Consider the following 15,655-nt stretch of genomic DNA (forward strand, 5'->3'; position numbering starts at 1 on the left):
GACTTTTTTCTTCATTGTACTCATATTTTTGGTTTTAAAACCAACCATCAAACTCCAGACTGGCTTCTTGGATGGGTTAAACTTTTAAGAATGTGTGGTAGAATTACCTCGATTAATTCTGTTCTTGTAACTTTACCTTTCTATTTCATGGCCGTATTTAACTTCTCCAGTGATTATTAAAAAAATTGAACAATTGAGAAGATCCTTCTTATGGAAAAGCAAAGAGACAATCAACGGGTTCATCAGCCTTGTAAATTGGAAAAAATGTTTGTAGGGAGAAAAAGAAGGAAAAAATATTCGTTGCAATGGTGATACCATATTAAATCTATAAAAATCAATAAAAATCTTTATATTTTATCGGTTTCTGTGTATTTCATCGATTCTCGTGGATAATACCTGTACTAACCCTCTGTATTTCACCCATTTTCGATTGTTAGTTGTTTGTTACAACGGTGATATGGTATCACCATTGCAACCAAAATTTACTCAAAAAGGAGGATGGCCTTGGCATTAAAAATCTCACCAACTTAAATTACTCCCTTTTGGTTTCCTCCATTTCCATCAAAAAAAAAAAATTACTCCCTTTTGTCAAAATGGCTTGGAAATTTATTGGAGGTCATGCTGCACGTTGGGCTGGTTAGATTAGAAGTACTTATTATTCTAGAAGAAAATTTGGGTTAAAGTAAGGAAATCCTTCTCCCCCTCTCCTCCATTTGGAAAGACAATTATAGCAAGGATTTAAATGCCTTTGGAATTGCATTGCTTATAAGTTGGGCAATGGAGATAATGTGCGCTTTTGGGAGGACACTTAGATTGGCTCGATTCCTTTGGCTTTACTTTTCCAAGAGATATATGCAAGATCAGTTAGAACAAATATCTCTATTGCTTCACTCGGAGTTGGAAGAAAAGGAGCTGGTCCCTTAAATTTTTTGGTCCTTTTAACCTACTCAAATCGGTACAAGTGGATGCTTTTCTTCATACTATTGATTCGAGATCAATAGATGGACCTATCTGGAAGCTCACAATCCATGTGAGCTTTATAGTTAACTCCTATAAGTTCATCAATCAAGGAGGTCTCTTCTGGCCATACTACAAAAAATTTGGAAAGCTGAGGTGCCGGAAAAAATTAGAGTATTCATGTGGCCGGCTTTGAAGAATAGATTCAACATTGGTGAGGTTTGGTTAAAAAAGGCTAGGTCTCAAACTTTAATTGTCGATTCTGTGGTTCTAAACCCGAAACCATTTCCTATCTACTTGTTTGTTGTCATTTTGCTAAGGGCACCTAATTCTTTTTTAAATTTTACCTCAATATTGCTGCTTGGCCGAAGAATATCACTGACCTGTGGACATCATGGAGAGCAAGAAAAATTAAGAGGGAGTTGAGAAAGGGATGGGAACAATTAGTATTGGTAGTGTGTAGGCACATCTGGTTGGGACGCAATCTTGTATTTTCCAACATTAGAAAAGTTCCATCAACTCGACGTTACATAAAGCTCTTCTTACCTTTACCCTTTGGGAAGTCTTATGCAGCGAGAAGTTGAAACCAGACCATCTTAAAATTGTTTAGCATCATCTTTTTTTTGATGGTTGAAGGAGGTTGGGAAAGCAGCCACTTGTTCTTTATTGAAAAGAATAATATATATATTACCAAAAAAAAAAGAATAATATACATATATAATGGAGATTACAAAGGATCTAGAAGTATAGTTACATCGTATCTTGAAGGAAAAAAAATAAGTGAAAGTCAATTCCTCCTAAAAGGCTCCTCATCCACTCAAACATGCAGGCAACTTTGTAACTCTTTCCCAAGCAAGGATCCTTAGCATCTTCAATCACTCTATCCTAAGCAGGGATCCTAAATATTCTGTTTCTTTCATGGTTTTTTAATTTAGTCTTTAAGCTCAATCTCAGCAGCTGGATTTTCTGACCTTGCCTTTTTTTTTTTTTTTTTATTGCCTGTAACTCTTTCCTTTCTCTTCTTCTCTTGCACCGGAAGGTCTTTTGTCACGCCCCAAATCCAGCACCTGAGTTGGGCACGTGACATGGCCACACAAACCCTAGAGCAGCACCCTAGGATCATGTAAGGCCTATTAATTTAACACTTAAAAAAAATTTAAATAACCAAGTAAATACCAAATCAATCCACCGAGTCAAAACTTTAAATCAAATGTAAACTTTGTTCAATACAATTTATTCAAATGTTCATTGTATTAGAAAACTTAAACTAACTAAACTACTAAAGGCTTCTGCTTTATTTGCTCTCGCCCAAACTAAGCATCCTGTGAGTCTGAAAAAAAAATAAGAAGGAAATATGAGCTTCTCCAGCTCAGTAAGAATCATGCACATGTACATCAAACCAGTAGATAAAATTAATATTTCTAAAACCAATATAATTTAGAAAACTCATAGGTATATAATAACTGGAATATCGTCACAAATATGCATATGTATCATCATACATCATCAGGTGAAATCTTCATTCATTGTTGAATTTCATATTATATGTTTCATTTTTCATATCTTCGGAATGACAGCCTTTTATTCCTTTTTTTTTTTTTTTGGCTTTGGACTAACCAGGATCATGCGACGATCTTTTATTCGGATCGATTTCTGTGATCTTCCTCGGATCGAACTATTTATGATCTTTCTCGGATCAAAGTGACCATGATCTTTTTCGGATCAAATCATTCATGATCTTCTCGGATCAGATTCTTCATGATCTTTCTCGGATCATATTCTTCCACACATAAGCCTGTGGGGGCTGTCCCAGGCATAAGCTCCTGGCAAGCTATTCCACATGACAAGGTCAGTCCAAACACATTTCTCTTTCTCTTTATTTTTCATGAAATTATAATATTTGACTTCATTAATCAATTCAAATTTTGCAGTGTACTCAAAATAAACATGTCATAACTATATAATCATGCCATCATATGCTTTGATGAAAACATATTCATGCTCGCAACCACACAAGTAAATATCAACATTTTACATATGATAAATTCATTGATCTCAAATCCAACGATGCAAAACTAACAGTAAAATAATATATATATGTGATGATGATCATGTATAATGATTCTTACCTCGATCAATGAGAATCAATTTCACAGCCTTATAGTCTGAAAATCAAACCCTACTCGTTGTCCCCCAGGTCGTTGGACTGTTCTCCTATCAAACAAGACAAATTAATTTAACCAATAAATTTTCTAAAAATATATATATATTGAGGTTTATCTGACTCTTACCCATGTCCCCCTCTTTTTTTTATTATTTTATATATATATGTATGTATATATATACTTATATTATATATATATATATTTGATTTTTATTTATTATTTTTATTTATTTTATATGTATATGTATGTATATATATATAATTATATTATATATATATATTATTTATATATTATTATTTTTTTATTTAGAGAAGAGAGAAGAGGCTTCTTCTTCTTCTCTTCCCACACGGTCAAAAACAGGAAACCCGCGCTCTTTCCGAGTGCCTCCCCACATCCGGCCAGGTGAGCCACCTCCGGCCACCCTTTCCGGCAAAGACTCGACGGCGGCGAGCTACCATCTCGGTGGCAGTGCCACCATCCTTGTTGCCGGCAGCGGAAAGAAGAAAAAAAAAATAACATAAACAGGGTATCCTGTTTGAACCCGAACCGGCACCTCGCCGGCTTCCAAGTTCACCCGACGATCGGAGGATCAATAGGGAAGAAGAATACCTTGCTCCGACGTCCAAAGTTAGCTCCGACGACCTCCCTCTCTTTCGATCAACCACCCACGGTAATCCTTGAGAAAATCTCTCAAATCCCTTGATTTTCTTTGAAATTTTTGTTGTAAATTCCTAAAGGAAGGATGGGGGATCTTATAGTGGAGGTTTCCTACCCTAGCCGGACTCTTTGAGTCCGATTTTGTCGGAATCGTGAAGGAAGAAGACTCCGGCTAGGAGTCTTCCTCCTCCACTGTATTTTTATTTTTTTTTTTTTTTTTTTGTTGGGCCGTCTGGGCTACAGGCCCAAGTAACTGGGCCGTTACAATCTCCCCCCTTAAAAAAATTTCGTCCTCAAATTTACATACCTGAGTTTGCAAAGAGTTGTGGATACTTGATCTTCATTTCTGTCTCGAGTTCCCATGTAGCCTCTCTCTCGCTATGATTGCTCCATTGGACTTCACATAAGGAATAATTCGATGTGTAACACCTGATCTTTCTTGTCAAATCCGTACTGGATATTCTTCATAAATTAGATCCTTCTGAAGATGCAAAGGTTCATAACTCACCACATGACTTGGATCTGGAATATACTTTCTCAACATTGATACATGAAACACATTATGTACACCAAATAAAGCCGGTGGTAATGCTAACCGATATGCAACCTCTCCAATCCTGTCTAAAATTTCAAAGGACCAATATACTTTGGGACTCAACTTACCAGCACTCCAAATCTCATATACCTTTAGTAGGAGAAACTTTCAGAAAAAACATGATCGCCACTTGAAATTCCAGTTCCCTTCTTCTATTATCAGCATAACTCTTTTGCCTGCTCTGAGCCGTACGAAGTCGTTCCTGGATCATGTGTACTTTTTCCACTGTCTGTTGCACTATTTCTGGTCCCAACAGTTTTTCTTTCTCCACCTCATCCCAACAAATGGGCGATCTACATTTTCTTCCATATAATACCTCGAAAGGAGCCATCTGAATACTTGCTTGATAACTATTATTATAAGCAAACTCAACCAATGATAAGTGATTATCCCATGCTCCGCCTAAGTCCATGACACAAGCCCTTAACATATCCTCTAGGATCTGTATGGTTCGTTCTGATTGTTCGTCAGTTTGAGAATGAAAAGCTGTACTGAAATTTAACTTGGTTCCAAGAGCTTTATGAAGACTCTTCCAAAACTGAGAAATAATCTACTATCTCGATCTGACACAATAGTAACTGGTACTCCATGCAGTCGTACTATCTGCTCTATATACAAGCTGCCAATCTTTCTAAGGAAAGATCAATCCGAAAGGGTAAGAAATGTGTTGATTTCGTCAATCGGTCAACAATTACCCATACAGCATTATTATTTGAAGCATTTTAGGTAATCCAGTCACAAAATCCATAGTAATATGCTCCCATTTCCACTGAGGAATAAGAAGAGACTGCAATGGTCCTGCTGGTCTTTGATGTTCAGCTTTTACTTGTTGACATACCAAACATTGGGCTACGAATTGTGCAATATCCCTTTTCATACCAGACCACCAAAATTTCTTTTCAAATCTTGATACATTTTTTGTGCTTCCAGGATGCATAGTGTAAGTCGAACAGTGAGCCTCCTCTAGGATCTCGTTCCTTAATCCTGAAATCTTGGAACACATAGCCTGTTATCAAATCTCAATGACCCATCCTCATGCATCCAAAATTTTGTAGATATACCGGATTTCACTACCTCTATGACCTTTTGTAACTCTGAATCCTCCTTTTGAGCTGCTTTAATCTTTTCAATCAAAGTAGGCTGTAGTACAAGATTTGCAAGCTGAACTTGAGAATTATGTGGTCGTATTTCAATTTTGATTTCTCCAAATCCAGCAATATAGGCTTTTGTGAGGTAATTAGAGCAGCCATTTCACTAGAAAATTTTTTACTTAGAGCATCGGCTACAAATTCACCTTCCTGGGATGATAATTTATTGTCACGTCATAGTCCTTCAATAGTTCAGCCACCTTCTTTGTCTCAAATTTAACTCTTCTGAGTAAAGATATATTTTAAGCTTTTATGATCCGTGAAAATCTCGCAATGCTCTCCATATAAGTAATGCCTTCATATTTTCAAAGCAAAGACCACAGCTGCTAATTCTAAGTCATGAGTAGGATAATTCCGCTCATAAGATTTCAATTGTCGAAGGCATAAGCTATCACCTTTTCTTTTTGCATCAAAACACAATCGAGATCTTTACGAGAAGCATCGCTATAGATAGTGAAACCCTCTGTCCCGGATGGAATGGTTAAGATTGGAGCAGTCACCAATCATCTTTTAACTCTTGAAAGCTTTGCTCACATTCGTCTGTCCATTCAAACTTTACTTGTTTCTGTGTTAGATGAGATAGAGGCATGGCAATACTAGAGAAACCTTCCACAAACCTTCGATAATAGCCAGCTAATCCCAAAAAGCTGCGTATCTCTGATACGTTAGTAGGTCGGCTCCAGTCAACTACTGCCTCCACTTTCCTTGGGTCAACTGAGATACCCTCCTTGGAGATGACATGCCCGAGAAAAGTAACACTGTTCATCCAAAATTCATATTTTTGTAGCTTTGCATACAGCTTCTTTTCCCTCAGAGTTTGTAATACAATCCTCAAATATTCTTCATGCTCGAGTGAGCTTTTCGAGAAAATCAAAATGTCATCAATAAATACAACTACAAATCGATCCAAGTATGATGCAAACACTCGATTCATAAGATCCATAAAGGCTGCCGGTGCATTGGTCAGACCAAATGGCATGACCAAAAATTCATAATGCCTATATCTAGTCTGAAAGGCTGTTTTTGATATGTCTCCAGGCTGTATCTTCAACTGATGGTAGCCAGAACGAAGATCAATTTTTGAGAAGACTGAGCCCTTGCAACTGATCAAACAAATCATCGATTCGTGGTAAAGGATATTTGTTTTGCACTGTTACCTTGTTTAATTCTCGATAGTCTATGCAAAGCCAAAGGCTACCATCTTTCTTCTTCACAAAAAGTACTGGAGCTCCCCAAGGTGACACACTAGGTCTAATGAATCCTTTATCCAACAACTCTTGTAATTGCTTTTGTAATTCCTTCAATTCTGCTGGAGCCATTCGATAAGGGCTTTAGAAACTGAACTCGTACCAGAGATCAAGTCAATAGAAAATTCAATCTCTCGATCAGGAGGTAGTCCAGGCAGGTCATCTGGAAAAATATCAGAAAATTCTTTCACAATAGGGATATCCTCTAACTTGAGTTTCTCATTCTGAGTATCTAATACAGTGGCTAGAAATCCTTCACATCCTTTTCTAAAAAATTTCTGAGCATGAATAGCTGAGATGAACTTCTGGTAAAAGAAGGGTTTAGTACTCTTAAAACTAAACTCTGACTGATCTGGAAATTGAAACATTAATGTCTTTTGGAAGCAGTCAACTGTAGCATGATATGCTGCTAACCAATCCATCCCCAAGATTAGATCAGAGTCCTTCATCTCTAAGACTAATAAGTCTGCTTTCATCTCCCTATCCTCAATACTTAGTACACAATCTTTGCAAATTGAATTAACCAAGATCACTTCTCCACTTGGTGTACAGACACAGAGATTATTTTCTAAAGGTGTAGGAGACATCTCTTTAGTCTTCTTAATAAAACTAGTTGCTATAAAAGAGTGGGTAGCTCCAGGATCAAATAGGGCATAGACATTGTTGGATGCAATTTTGATCATACCTGTCACCACTGAGTTAGAAGCATTTGCATCCTATTGTGTAAGTGCATAGACTCGTCCATGGGTCTTTGATTTTTGTTGTCCCGCATCTTGTCCTTGTACATCTTGAGGTGCCTGATTTGCGGAGGTATTCTGATAATTTTGAGGCATCTGCTGACTCTGTACTCCTCCTCCACTGCGGCAAATAATTGCTTTATGACCATCTCGTCCACATTTGTAACATTATCCCCGGGCCACGTACAATCTCATCTAAAATGAGGTCCTCCACACCTATAACATATAAGGCTCCCTTGAGGTTGTACTTTACCTTCAGTGGCAGTCTGGCTTGATTTTGGGATCTTTGGTTTGAAGGCTCTGCTACTTTGACTTTGAGAATCAATTACTCGACCCCTTTTCTTCATACTTTTCTCTCTTGCTATCTGAGCATCATTGAGTCCTTTTTCTATTATTAAGCATTTGTTGACAACTTCCTTATAAGTGGGCAGCTCAAAAACAGTCACAGTTGTTGGATTCTCTCCCTTAACCCATTCTCAAATTTTCTGGCTCGAACATTTTCCTCAGCTATCAATGCAGGGGCATATCTTGACAATTCTTCAAATTTGGCTGCATATTGAGCAACTGTCATGTGGCCCTGAACCAATCGATCAAACTCTCGAAATTTCTGGAGTCGGATACTCTGGGGAAAATACTTCTCGTAGAAGATCTTTCTAAATTCTTCCCATATAAAAGGTACATCATTTGGCCCTAACTTTCCAATTTCATCTTCCACCAATCGGCTGCCTCACCTTGTAACATAAACGTGGCAAAAGTGACCTTATCTTCAACAGGACATCTCAAAGCATGGAAAACTTTCTCTATTGTTTTTAGTCAGCTTTCAGCTTCCATAGGATCTGAAGTCCCTGAGAATGCCGGTGGTGCATATTTTTTGAAGTCTAATAAATTGATTTGACATTCATACTGATTTCCAGCTCCTTGTTGCTGCTGGGATTGTCGCTCCTGAAATATTTGTTATATGATCTGCTGTTGTTGTCTCTGTTGCACCTCCAGTATCCTCCTCATATCTTCCCTCGCAGCCACTTGTTGTTGAACCAGTACTTGCATTAACTGAGCTGCAGTAATTTGTTCCCCAAGTTGAATTTCAGGTTCTCCTGGAGTTTCTTCCCCGGGAGTGACCTCTGCAGGCTCTGTAGGATGTTTTTGTTGTGGTGCTTCATCATCCGATGAGGGTGGAGCATTTTCTTGTGGTGTAGCTGGCTCCCAAGCATTAGAACCATCCGCAAAACGAGTAGATTTCCGATTTCGCCCACGCTCAGTCCCTCTTGCCATGTCAACCTACACAGTTTCACTTTAGTCAAGAATTTAAGAATAATATTTCATATTAGTCAATTTCCATCTAAAAGTTTACCCATATACTCTCTCTGAAATAAATCTTAGGATTCCTAAATCTAGGCTCTGATACCACTCTGTCACGCCCCAAATCCAGCACCTGAGTTGGGCACGTGACATGGCCACACAAACCCTAGAGCAGCACCCTAGGATCATGTAAGGCCTATTAATTTAACACTTAAAAAAAAATTAAATAACCAAGTAAATACCAAATCAATCCACCGAGTCAAAACTTTAAATCAAATGTAAACTTTGTTCAATACAATTTATTCAAATGTTCATTGGTATCAGAAAACTTAAACTAACTAAACTACTAAAGGCTTCTGCTCTTATTTGCTCTCGCCCAAACCGCCCAAACTAAGCATCCTGTGAGTCTAAAAAAAATAAGAAGGAAATATGAGCTTCTCCAGTTCAGTAAGAATCACTGCACATGTACATCAAACCAGTAGATAAAATTAATATTTCTAAAACCAATACAATTTAGAAAACTCATAGGTATATAATAACTGGAATATCGTCATAAATATGCATATGTATCATCATACATCATCAGGTGAAATCTTCATTCATTATTGAATTTCATATTATATGTTTCATTTTTCATATCTTCGGAATGACAGCCTTTTATTCCTTTTTTTTTTTTTTGGCTTTGGACTAACCAGGATCATGCGACGATCTTTTATTCGGATCGATTTCTGTGATCTTCCTCGGATCGAACTATTTATGATCTTTCTCGGATCAAAGTGGCCTTGATCTTTCTCGGATCAAATCATTCATGATCTTTCTCGGATCAGATTCTTCATGATCTTTCTCAGATCATATTCTTCCACACATAAGCCTGTGAGGGCTGTCCCAGGTATAAGCTCCTGGCAAGCTATTCTACATGACAAGATCAGTCCAAACCACATTTCTCTTTCTCTTTATTTTTCATGAAATTATAATATTTGACTTCATTAATCAATTCAAATTTTGCAGTGTACTCAAAATAAATATGTCATAACTATATAATCATGCCATCATATGCTTTGATGAAAACATATTCATGCTCGCAACCACACAAGTAAATATCAACATTTTACATATGATAAATTCATTGATCTCAAATCCAACGATGCAAAACTAACAGTAAAATAATATATACATGTGATGATGATCATGTATAATGATTCTTACCTCGATCAATGAGAAATCAATTTCACAGCCTTATAGTCTGAAAATCAAACCCTACTCGTTGTCCCCCAGGTCGTTGGACTATTCTCCTATCAAACAAGACAAATTAATTTAACCAATAAATTTCCTAAATATATATATATATATTGAGGTTTATCTGACTCTTACCCATGTCCCCTCTTTTTTTTTTTATTATATATATATATGTATGTATATATATATACTTATATTATATATATATATATATTTGATTTTTATTTATTATTTTTTTTATTTTATATGTATATGTATGTATTTATATATATAATTATATTATATATATATATATTTATTTATATATTATCTTTTTTTTATTAGAGAAGAGAGAAGAGGCTTCTTCTTCTTCTCTTCCACACGGTCAAAAACAGGGAACCCGCGCTCTTTCCAAGCGCCTCCCCCACATTCGGCCAGGTGAGCCACCTCCGGCCACCCTTTCCGGCAAAGACTCGATGGCGGCGAGCTACCATCTCGGTGGCAGTGCCACCATCCTTGTTGCCGGCGGCGGAAAAGAAAAAAAAAATTAACATAAACAGGGTATCCCTATTTGAATCCGAACCGGCACCTCGCCGGCTTCCAAGTTCACCGACGATCGGAGGATCAATAGGGAACGAAGAATACCTTGCTCCGACGTCCAAAGTTAGCTCCGACGACCTCCCTCTCTTCCGATCAACCACTCACAGTAATCCTTGAGAAAATCTCTCAAATCCCTTGATTTTCTTTGAAATTTTTGTTGTAAATTCCTAAAGGAAGGATGGGGATCTTATAGTGGAGGTTTCCTACTCTAGCCGGACTCTTTGAGTCCGATTTTGCCGGAATCGTGAAGGAAGAAGACTCCAGCTAGGAGTCTTCCTCCTCCACTGTATTTTTATTTTTATTTTTATTTTTTTTTGTTGGGCCGTCTGGGCTACAGGCCCAAGTAACTGGGCCGTTAAATCTTTTGCATATTTTCAGATGGAGTCCTATTTGTCTGTTCTCTGCAAAACTATTTTGTAAATATCTTCTCCTGAAATAAATCCAGGGGAAGTTCTTACTTCCCCATGCATATTCAGATAAAAAAGAAAAAGAAAAAGAAAAAAAAAAACCAACCATTAAGCACACAAGCATCTAAATAAAACTCACCTAGTTTAGGTTGTGTAAACCTATTTTTAATAAAAGTTGGCAAACAAACAGCCCTTCAACTTCAAAGCTCTAGTACCCAGTTGACAAACTTCCTGGTTTCTTGGTCCTATGAACTGAAAGTAGCCAACAACCTTGCCAATATGCTAAGCCAGGGGCCTCATCCATGCATGCCTGCTCCACACATGGCCTCCCAAAAGAATTCAACTTGCACGCCTTCAATTGTGAAAGGATGCCTTAACTTGCATGCCTTCAATATGAAAGGATGCCAAAAACTTTGACCAACAGGACACCTATTAGTTATCAACTAACCAACCACTCATTTGTTAACCATTCTTAATTCCTCGTGAAACACTTCTAGTTGTAGTGAGAGAATCATATCACCAACTCGCTCCCGGGAAGTGAGGCCCTGACCATAGAATTTTCCTTGGTTTGGCTCCTTGCATATATTGAACATTAATCTGAAACAAGTAGATGAGACAAGTTGCATTGGCCTTCGGACATTTATCTGGGGCTTAACTTCCTCTAAGCATATATTTAATTCTATGTTTTGGAGCATTGGAAGTCTTCATTGCCATCAATGTAGAACCCGTGGCTTTCTTGCTTTATATGATATTGGCTTCTACCATCTTCATTCTCAAGTGAAGCAATTTTAGGCACCCCATCAAATAGGCATATAGACTATATACATGTTTGTCTCCCAAGCCAGCCTGAGATGCCAGTCAGCCAATCGGCACATGTCAGGATCCCATTGGCCAAATCAGCTGTTTGCCGGTCCCACCAAGATGATCGGGCCACTAACGACAAATCTCGAACCAGCCCAGACAAGCTCAATAATATTACTCACAAGCAGTGTTTTGGAGAATCAGAGTGGTTGAATCTAAACCAAGTACCTCCACAGGTTGGTTTTGTCTAAGAGCTAATGGACAAAGTAGGCCTAATTTGAAAATAACCACCACAGTCCATGAAAATTAAAAAAATATTAAATACAGCAATTTTTCCGAATTTCCTTGATCTACTTCCATGTTGATAATTATATATGGAAGAGTAAGAGCAACTGACGAAACCAATAGTATGATTGAAACCGTAGCTGCCACGTCTGTGATTCATGGACCAGATCAAATTTTTAAGATAAAGCTCTTACATTGTACTTGTACTCAATTTGCAATAAAAAATTGTATTGTTGCATCAAATATTAAATAAGTAAACAAACTATTTGGAACCAAGAACCTTGGACACCTGCTATTTCTCTGGAAGACTAGTTTAACCTTTTTTCCTTTTTTTTTTCTGGAGAAACAGGGAGGTAAGGGCCACCCATTTTATTAACAAGTAAATATTAACAAGAGGGTTACATTGTAGCTTCAATGTTATCAATTTAACCTTTTTTTTTTTTTTTGAAGACTAGTTTAACTTGGTTGTTCAGCCAGGTAAACATTTCAAGCAAAAGGCTAATATAAATCTTGTCAAATTCTATATATTATTTCAGAAAATTTCAGCGATACATCCCCAGCAACTATACTGATAACAAGAAGTACACAATCAGATTACAGAACATTTCCTCAGATGATATATATGTTTATGGATCACATGAACGCAGCCTTTTCAGAATCTGCAGTTCCAGCCGCAGCAAAGTTTTCCACTGTGTACTGAACCTTATCAAACCTGCCTTTCTCGCTGTTCTCCCGAAATTTAATATAATCTCGGCAAATGAATGGTTTGTAGACCCTTTGCTTCCCTTCCCCCACCACATCTTCGGGAGCTGATACCATCTTGTCATCCCCGAAGCACCAAAAGAAGGCCAGAGAGAAGCGGTTGACAGGCTGCTTCAGAATGACTCGATGCTCTGATGATCTTAGACGCCCATTGCTCCAAGCTTGCAAAAGGTCTCCAATGTTCACCACCAGCGTCCCCTCCCTCGGCATTATGTCCATCCATTCCCCTTCCTTCGATCTTACTTGAAGCCCACCAATCTCATCTTGATACAAAATTGTTATGCAGCTCATGTCTGTGTGCATTCCGAGCCCTTCGACCTCTTCTAAGCTGCTCTCAAGAGGAGGAGTGTAGTTGTTTATCCTTAAATATCCATGACATGCACTAAACTCGGATCCGTTGTACTTGGTTTCAAAGCCTTCACCTAAACACTTCAAGACCATCATCATTATTCTCTTCGATAAATCTACCATCTTGTCCCCATATTCCTGCAATACGTTACTGCAAGACAGAGCAACCTCACATGAAGAATATGCACGTATAACAAGTCATGGAACATATCATTATGATGGTAGAATAAACAAGTTAATATATTTACCAGAATTCAACATTAGGTGGTTCAAAGATGGCATCACCTGACCCCTTCGCTGAGGTGAAGTAGTTGGGACCAGAAATTCGGAGGCTTTCAAAGAAGGGGGAAGCTATGAAATGAGGAGTATAAGTCTTGATGACGGATGAGGGTCCTATTCTAAGTTTGGTATCTAAAGGGAGGTTGAAGACATGGTTGGAGAGAGTGTGGATTCTGTTATAGAGGTCTCTGGAGATGCCATGGTTGGTGATGTGGAAGAAGCCCCATTCCCTGCATGCTTGGGAGAGAGAGGAGAGAATGGATGGTAGCAAGGGTTGAGAGATGTCGAAGGTAGGGAGTTGCAGAGAAGTTTGTTGGGACTCGGACATCATCTTGAAGAAGGTCATGAAGAGGGAGGGAGGGAGGGAGAGTCTGTTGCCTGTTAAGTTGGTTTGCAACTATATAAGAGGACTTTTGAGTACTTATCAGCATGATTAAGTTTAAATTATTTTCAGTTTTAGTATATTTTGCCAGTTCACTGTTACGTGTCAATTACAACCATCCACAGAGAGAGAGAGACCGATACTTTATGTGAAAAAAGTCAATGAGGAGAGATTGGAATAGTTAAAGTGGGTTAATAGCCAACAAAAGTAAAGAGTTATGGACAAGTGCTTCTCCTGAATATATGTAAATTTTTTTTGGGTTCACCAAACTTAATTATGCATAGGTTTTTTGGTTAGATTCTTTTTGAAGTTCTCAATACGACCCGCCAAAAATTTCTAATACTAAAACAATCTAAAATTGAACCGTCCATGTCTCCCAGGAAGAGACATCAGTTACAGGACGTTGGGAAAGAACCATTGGAACCATTACTTGCGTATATGCTGGTTCCCTCAACATGTCATACATGGTGGCATTCTCCAAAATGTAGTTAGTTTTGGGTAGATGTGATTAATATTTAATCATATTGTTTAAGTTCTAGCATCAGACCGGCCACGTATCTACTTCACATAACACAAAGACCGGCAGTGAAAAAGGAAATTATAGAAATGGACGGAATAATTTAAAAATTAATATTGAGTTCACTAATCTGAAATTTAGAAGGTCTAAATCCTCTTTTGCCTTATGTACTCCTTTTCCATCTTCGGTGGTTGAATTGGGAGCAGTTGTGGGACAGTAACGTCCACTAAAACTAGCAGATTCAGATCAGCTAGACACGAATAAAGGGTACAGACTGTAAGGCCAGCAAAATGATGGGTTGCAAACTCAAAGGTGGCACGCCAAAGTCAGCGGGCATCTAATCCTATTTGACATTTGCAACAAAAAACAAAAAAAACAAAAAACAACAAACCCTTTACATCAAGAAAAAAAAAAAAACAACAACAAAAAAATTCGTCCAATTCTGAATGCAAGTGAATAGGTGCCGGATCACTAGTCAGAACATGACTCGACAACGTACTGGGTTATGTAATTGGAATTCAGAATTATAATTTATTTAAGATAGGACAATTCAAATAAGGATCCCTCTAGCTGGATGGATCCAAAATCGAATAAACCAAACAACTATCCAAATTAGACTAGCTAGGTTATATTTACAAAAGCCAAGAATGCCACTGAAGTGAGCTGCCCGAATTCCATTAGGAGAAAAAAGTGTAAGAACCTGAGTTTTGTTCAAATTAGAAAAGAAAATCCTAGGGCTCATCGGATTTCGGTGATACCCTAAGATGTTCCCAATAAAAAGAATGCCACCTCTTTCCTTTAGGTATTGCCCCTCATCCTTGATCAATCCGCCGTCAAAACACATGGGATTTCCCTTAAATTTTCATTGAGATCTTTTGGTGGGCTACCATTGATTCCCTCACCAGAACAAGATAATCAGCCCCTACCTCTCTTCCATCTATATCTCCAGATCTCTTAGCCATTGTTGATGATTTGATTGTCACAAGTTGGTCATTGATTCTAGCCATGAAAGTGTCCCATATTTCAGGCTCCATTTTGCTTATTCTTTCCTTCATCCACCGTTAGTCACCGTGGTCGTTATTGCTGCCATGATCTTCACTCAGGGCTCACTGCTAGAGCTGCTGGGCCACTTCCACTATGGTTCGCCACCATGGGAGGTGGCCAGCATAAAGTCCCCCTTCCCTTATTCTCCACAAAGAAAAAACAGGAAACAAGAGAAAGAGAATGAGAAGAAAAAGAAGCAGAAAGAAAGAA

General features: G+C 38.0%; 1 protein-coding gene across 1 annotated transcript; it reads right to left on the bottom strand.

The window, feature by feature from the left end:
• Nucleotides 1-12,631: 12,631 nt before the first annotated feature.
• Nucleotides 12,632-13,856, bottom strand: LOC105042894 (gibberellin 20-oxidase-like protein). The gene is made up of 2 exons (XM_010920255.4): nucleotides 13,472-13,856; nucleotides 12,632-13,374 (listed from the first exon to the last, which is right to left on the bottom strand). The coding sequence occupies exons 1-2, from the start codon at nucleotides 13,846-13,848 to the stop codon at nucleotides 12,747-12,749; spliced, it is 1,005 nt and encodes a 334-aa protein (XP_010918557.3). The 5' UTR covers nucleotides 13,849-13,856; the 3' UTR covers nucleotides 12,632-12,746.
• Nucleotides 13,857-15,655: the final 1,799 nt, after the last annotated feature.

This window comes from Elaeis guineensis, chromosome 4 (genome assembly GCF_000442705.2).
Source record: "Elaeis guineensis isolate ETL-2024a chromosome 4, EG11, whole genome shotgun sequence".
NCBI lineage: Eukaryota > Viridiplantae > Streptophyta > Magnoliopsida > Arecales > Arecaceae > Elaeis > Elaeis guineensis.

Coding starts and splice junctions, on each gene's coding strand:
- LOC105042894 (XM_010920255.4), bottom strand. CDS start 13,848: ATGACCTTCTTCAAGATGATGTCCGAGTCCCAACAAACTTCTCTGCAA. Junction 13,375..13,471: donor CCACCTAATGTTGAATTCTG/GTAAATATATTA, acceptor TCTGTCTTGCAG/TAACGTATTGCAGGAATATG.